Here is a 7,171-nt window from a genome sequence, read left to right as displayed (position 1 = left end):
TGTAGTAATCAAGCATTATTGTAACTAATGTACCTGGTCAAGAAAATAAATTGTAATTGTTCCGGTAAACATTACCGATACTGTAGAAACAGTAACAAACTTTGGTGTATTTAAAGGAGTCCTCGTTCTCTTTGTGAGGCACCCTTTCAGATAGCCCTATTATCAGTTTTTAGAGTGAGAAGCTCTGCATAGGGAAAAAATCTTTGTAAGATTTTCTTTCAATTTGAATAAACTCAAAGTTTCATTTACATATCTCTCTTCTCCCTTTACCGATCCTGTGCGGCTCTGCCGCCGCTTCGGTTTCTTTGTTTATGAAAACCTGGGATTTGTAAGTCAGACTCCGGTGTGCCCTTGATACTTGTTTCAAACTTATTTCATTAGATTGTTCATATTCATACTGCATTTTACTTCCTATCTGTCCGTTTGATCATTTTCCGTTGATCTCTGGTGTATATATATATATATATATATATATATATATATATATATAAAGAATCACATTTCTTTAAAAAAAATAATTTCGTTGATTGAAGGAAAAAAAGTATTCATTCCATTTCATATAATAAAACAATAATAGCAAACACCAAAGAGACCCCAAAAACCATCAAATTAAAAGAAAGAAAAAAATGTACGTTAATTTGCAGGGAGCCAAAGATGGAAACTTTTTAGTCTTGAAACATCAAGGTAAAAATACAAATGCAAACAATAGCCAAATTCCATCAACAGACTATACAAAATCAATTGTTTTCTTCTTGGTTTCTTAATAAAAAAATTAAGACAACACCAAAAGGAAATGAAAGGAAGGAAGGAAAGAAAAACTTTGCAGATCTGGTTCGTCAAAGGGATTGCGTGTTGTTGTTCGAATCAGAGTTCAACGTCTACGGGGTTGACAGTGCCGATGGGTGCCCCAACAGTGATTTGGTTGGTGACAATTGTGTTTGATGGTGGTGCGTCGAGGTCATGGTGGTTTGGGTCATGGGTAGTTGGTGGTGTTTCTGGGTGGCGCGCTGGTGGCGGGGTGGTGGTTTTGGGTGGCTTGAGCGATGTGGGGTTGATTCAGGCAAGTGGTGTGGTGGTGTTTGGCGGAGCAATGGTTATGGATGTGGGAGGGAGAAAGGCTGCGACGAGAGAAAGAGAAAGAGTGTGATGTGCTTCTCGAGGTTTGCAAGAGTTTTTTTTTTTTTTGCAAGCCTTGTTTGCCCCTTTTGTTGAGTTAAGGTTTTTTATTTATTTATTTTTTAAAATTTATGAAAGGAAAATTGAATAAAAAAAAGTCACTTAGGCAATTGTCAAGTAATTTATTTTTATTTGTAGGAATCGAAAATAATATTAAATTATTTATAATAATTCATACACTTTATTTAACCAATTGAGTTAGGTTCACTTTGATAATGGTCAAGTAGTGTATCTGTGGAGTTGTCCAAAAATTGGGACTCTTAAAAATGTGTGTTACCCAAGTTTCAACATTAATATTTCTAAAATCTTAGAACATAAATTAGTCAAAAACATGAGATTTACTCCTATTGATCAAGAACAAATCTAGTCTACACACCCACTCAACACGTCAACTTTACACGCACTCTTGACAACTCATTAAAATTAAAAAAAAAATGAAAGGCATTGTGCAAGGAAACTCACTCGCTCAATCCTTATGAGACTAACTCTCTCCCTTAGCCCTTAGAGTAACTTTAGTGCAGGATCTTGGAGTGGGTTCTTGCACTCAAGATCTATTTTTGTCAAGATCCAGCAGGAGAGAGAGAGAGAGAGAGAGAGAGAGAGAGAGAGAGAGAGAGAGAGAGAGAGAGAGAGAGAGAGAGAGAGAGAGAGTTAGGATCTCCATGATATAAGATCTTGCACAAGATCTTGAAAGATGTGACTGGCTTAACGAGTTTGGGAGGGAAGTAACAACAAGAAGATGCAAAGGAAGAATAAAGCACCCGAATGAATCAAAATAAAACAAGACAATAGATTTAATCCACTCAAAAAATAAGATTAGTTCATCCAACAAGATTGAATCAAAATAATAAATCAAACAACAAGAAAAAAATGCTTGAAATGGGTTGCATGCCATAATCTAAGGAAGTACTGGAACAAGAGACCTTCTTCAGTATATGGCTTCATCGTGGTGGTGAAGGTGTGGCGATTTGGCAGCACTGTCACATTGTGCTTCACAGGGAGAGCGGAAAAGGAAAGGGAGGGAAGAGAAAAAAAAAGGAAAAAGAAGAAGGGGAGAGGGAAAAAGGAACATGTAGAGAGGAAGAGAAAAAAGAGGAAGGGGAGAGAGGAAGAGGAACAGTTACCAAGACAGGGGAAGAAAAAGATGAGGAAGAGAATTTTTTTTTTAAAAAAATTAAAATATTTCAAAGTAGGATATGTGTGTTCTATCAAAAAGTTATTTAAGATCCTAAAATGAGATCTACTACTAAATGTTACATTTGACATCCTCCTCCCTCAAAAGAGACATTTATTGTGATTGAAAATATTATTATTTTTGTTCAATTTTTTTAATTTGTGAAATCTTGACATAAATAACAAATCTATGTCCAAACCATATGAATTCAGAACATGATGGCATCCTCATCCCTCAACCCTGCCAACGAAATATTTATTGTGATTAAAAATGTTATTATTTTTGTTCAATTTTTTTTAATTTGTGAAATCTTAACATAAATAACAAATCTATGTCCAACTCAAATCAATTCAGAACATGATGCTAATTTAAATGGATTCCACTTAATATAAATACTATAACTATTAAACCAACATGACAATTTTCTCATAACAACATTAATTCCATGACCATGTTGAGTGGAAACATAGCAATGGGAAGTCAAGGTTTTTTATCTAATATTTCTTCCATTAAAGAACTGAGATGGAGTTTTTTTTTCCCCAAGGATGGTGCCTATGATTCAAGATAAAGTCATGAATGCAAGGTTTTTATCCTCTCTTCCAAAAGGGAATGATTACTTTGGACTCGAAAACAGACCTTTAACTCCAACAACGGTGTTGACGAAACGGTTCCAAAAAGGATTGGGGATTTGAGGGCAAAAGTACCAGTTTAGGCTTCTTTTGCAAACTATTTACCAATAAGGGTCTATTTTCAAACATTTACTGGGAGGTCTATTTTTATTTGCATTGCACCAAAGGCATGGGCACAATACAACGGGAAGCTAACATGTGGCATTGAGCTGTTGTGCCAATAGATATGCGCAATGGGTTGCTATAGTCGCAGTGGCGCAACCACGTTTGGATAGGCTTTTGGCAGCGTGTGTAGTGTTAACTAGCTAAAAAGGTATTGTGCCATGTCAGTTGGAGCAACCCTTTGCTCAAATGCCCTAGGTACAATGTATTGCGCCATTACTACCGGCACAATACATGCCTATATAAACCCCCCCCCTTCCCCCTTCCATTCACACACACTTTCTGGAGCATTATTTCCGCATCTCTCCAAATTTCTTTCTCTCTATATTACAACTTTGTTGATATTTCTTTTGTGGGGTGAAAATCAGTAATATATTTATTAATTTGTATTATTTTTTGATGTTATTATTATTATTAATGAAAATTGTTGATGACATTATTGATTTATTTTGTAGGTTTTATTATAAAAATGAGTTCTTCGATTATTGTTCTGGTTTATTTGAATGGAATAATATTTGAAAGTGACGATGACATCACATTTGAAGGCCCTAAAAAGGCTATTCAAATTAAACATGGTGTAACTTTTGATGGGTTAAAAAACAGAATTTGTGATAAGGTAAAATTAGATAAAAATGAAAGTATATCTATTATGACTTGCCGATTTTTAGTTGCAGGTAAATATATTGCATTGCAAATTTGTGACGATGAAGATGTTGAAACAATGATTGAAAGTTTTCAACAACAAGAAATGGGTTTCATTGAATTGTGCGTTGAAGTAGATGTTGTCGGTGCTTCTGCGTTGAATGTGAAAAATTCACTATTATCATGTGGGAATAATATAGCTGCCAATGAATCAACAGTTCAAAGATTTGTAACAAATTTAGATGAAGATTCTGGCGATGATGATTATATGATATCTAATTCATATGTTGAGGACTCGTTGGATGAGGAGGAAGATATCGATGATATATTTGACACAGATGAAGAAGTTGCCAACATGATCCAACCCCTTACAATCATGCAACCAAGAGAAGGTATATTTAATTAAATAATATTGTAATCTTATAATATTTTAATCTTATAATATTTTTTCATAAATAGTATACAGAAGAGGCCTGTATTGGTATATAGTTTTAAACCATTAATGGACATTAAATAGCACTAAAAGAGACGTTTTCGTAAATACTTTTGAGAAAAAACCGTATATTAAGATTTTTTTGCAGGTGGAAGTGAGACTACATTTTGGGAATCCGCTTCTAATTATAGTAACATTAATTGGAGTCATCCCGATGAAGAAGACATCCGTGGTTTTGATATGGCATCAACCTTCAATATTGGTCAAGAATTATTTTTTGGCATGGAATTTGAAAGCAAAAAAGCAGTGAAAAATGCACTGCAATAGTATGTTATGAAGGTGCACCAAACTTTTAAAGTTCTTGAATCAAAATCACAAAAATATGTCGTTTGCTACCCAAATCGAAGTGATGGCATTCCATGCCCTTTTTATATGAGGGCAATTGTATCTAAAAAACTGATACATGGAAAGTTACGCAGTTAGGGGGGGGGGACCACACACGTGTTTGAATATGAATATAACACAAGACCATGACAAACTTGATTCTGATTTGATTGCTACGTGTGTAGTAGGTATGATTTTAACTATTTTAATTATTCATGTTTGTTTATCATTGATTTGGTTTATGTTGATAATTATTTTTTGTTATAATTATTTCATAGGGATGATTAAAGAAGATCCGTCATTGAAAATTTCTTTGATTCAAGAAAGGATCAGTGATATGTTTAACTATAAAATTTCATATAGAAAGGCCTGGAAGGCTAAACAAAAGGCCATTATGATAGAATATGGTGATTGGGATGAATCTTATGGCCAACTTTTGTCATGGCTGAAGCACATGCAAAATCATTGTCCAAGATCGTATTATCAAATATGTGACGATGATTTTGTAGTTGGCAATACGGTGAGTCGTGAATACCATCAGTTCCATCGAGTATTTTGGACTTTCGGTCAATGTAAAGAGGCTTTCAATTATTGCAAGTCAATCATACAAGTCAACGGTACATTCTTGTATGGAAAATATCGTGGGACATTGTTAATGGCCATGTTCTTCTGCTCGCATTTGCTGTGGTTGAGGGAGAAACATTAACAGCATGGTCACGGTTTTTGGCACACTTGCGTGAACATGTCACAGATAAAGATGGTATATGTCTCATTTTTTATCGTCATGCGAGTATAAAGTCAGTCGTTGCTAATGAAGCACTTGGGTGGCAACCTCCCCAAGCTTATCATGTTTACTGCGTGCGACATATCGCAAGCAAGTTCAACTAGAAGTTTAAGAATGAGAAACAAAAAGAAATGTTGAAAAAATTAGGTAAGATTTGACTTATAATATATCTTATTTTTTTATGATAATTTTACTGAAATTGGTAATTGGTAATGTGTAGGATACACTCCTTGCAAGCATATATTCGATAGGAATTTTGATAAATTTTGTGATTTGAGTCCTGCCATAAAAACATGAATCAACAAGATTTCAAAATAAAAATGGACCATGGCATATGACAGAGGAGGGCGTAGGTATGGTCATATGACAACTAATCTATCTGAATGTGAAATAAAGTTTTCAAAGGTTGTCGCAACATACAAATAACTGCCCTTGTGAAGTCAACATACAATAGATGTCAACAGTATTTTGTAGACCGCGGTCGTAAAGCTCAAAGAGAATTATAAAGCAGTCAGATTTATTGCTCAAAGGTTATGAAAGAGATTCAGAAAAATCAAGAAAAGGCTTGTTCTCACATTGTTCGCATTTATGATATTCAGAGAATAATGTTTGAAGTTGAGGAGGCTTTTGATCCTATCTATCAACGAGGTGGACAAAAGTGATCGGTTAACTTAAACGACCGTTACTTACTATGCGGTCAATTTAGTACTTACCATTATCCATGTTCCTATATTATCACTGTGTGTGGTATTGTTAGCATCAACTTCTATCAATACATAGATGTTGTATACAAAAATGGTCACATCTTACGTGCTTACTCTCTACCGTGGTGGCCCCTGGGGAACGAGGATTCGATTCCTCCATCTGATGAGTCGTGGACACTTGTGCCTGATCCAAGTTTTATACGTATGAAAGGAAGGCCAAGATCAACACGGTTAAGGAATGAGATGGATTGGAGGGAACCTTCTCAAACTCGTAAAAAATGTGGTAGATGTGGTGTACAAGGACACAACCGACGCAATTGTCCACTACAGTCTAATCAGGGCAGTTGTTAACGTCATGGTCTACATGTGATTAGTTATCATTGTCCGATTCAATTCATGATTTTTATTGATGTTGTTTGCTCAATTTTGTTACGCACATCTTCAATTAATTCAAATAATTTAAAATAAAGCTAATCAATCATCATCATCATCATCATCATCATGTGTGTGATGGCGGAAGGACGTCCCACATGGTCGCTCCTATCTCCGAGCTTGCTGATCTGGATTCCTTCTCCTATCGCCCCTCCTTTCATCAGCCTTAGCAGAAAATTCATTACCTAAATCTACCCCTAATAAATCAGTAATGTTAGGAATGTTTTCCGACACACTCCATGGAGGGCCCATTGGGGCGTTAGGTGTTGATATCTGACAACCATGTGCAAATGAAGGGGTTCCCGCAGGAGAAGGAGACCCAAATAAGTCAGTCGTAACATATCCTGGTTGTAGCGGAGGTTGCATTCCCATGAAATATGCATCTACATATCACGATATATAAGATAATAAATAAACAATAAATTAAATAAAATACAATATTAATGGACATTATAAATTAAATTAACACAAAAATTGTACCTGATGAAGTTTCGCTTTGATATGGGTACGGATACAGGGGGGACATTTGAGACGACTCTTGGGTGAACTGATCAGGTGTGTAATACATTCCATGTTGCTGCTCTGGCATCGCAGGAATGACATGTGCTTCTGCATCCACACTTTCCCTACGTCGCCCTAAACCTTGGGTCT

General features: G+C 35.5%; 1 protein-coding gene across 1 annotated transcript; it reads left to right on the top strand.

Moving 5' to 3' along the window:
- Nucleotides 1-532: 532 nt before the first annotated feature.
- LOC121172978 (uncharacterized) lies at nt 533-4,763 on the top strand. Its single transcript, XM_041006239.1, has 2 exons — nt 533-4,175; nt 4,365-4,763. The coding sequence occupies exons 1-2, from the start codon at nt 3,572-3,574 to the stop codon at nt 4,541-4,543; spliced, it is 783 nt and encodes a 260-aa protein (XP_040862173.1). The 5' UTR covers nt 533-3,571; the 3' UTR covers nt 4,544-4,763.
- Nucleotides 4,764-7,171: the final 2,408 nt, after the last annotated feature.

This window comes from Glycine max, chromosome 10, assembly GCF_000004515.6.
Source record: "Glycine max cultivar Williams 82 chromosome 10, Glycine_max_v4.0, whole genome shotgun sequence".
In the NCBI taxonomy this organism is placed as follows: domain Eukaryota; kingdom Viridiplantae; phylum Streptophyta; class Magnoliopsida; order Fabales; family Fabaceae; genus Glycine; species Glycine max.
Note: the sequence above shows the minus strand (reverse complement) of the source record. Positions and strands in the feature narration are given on the sequence as shown.

Bases quoted from the DNA above. Each gene is read 5' to 3' on its own strand.
- LOC121172978 (XM_041006239.1), top strand. From the start codon at position 3,572: ATGACATTATTGATTTATTTTGTAGGTTTTATTATAAAAATGAGTTCT. The intron at 4,176-4,364 runs GTATATTTAATT...ATTTTTTTGCAG, and splicing joins AATCATGCAACCAAGAGAAG to GTGGAAGTGAGACTACATTT.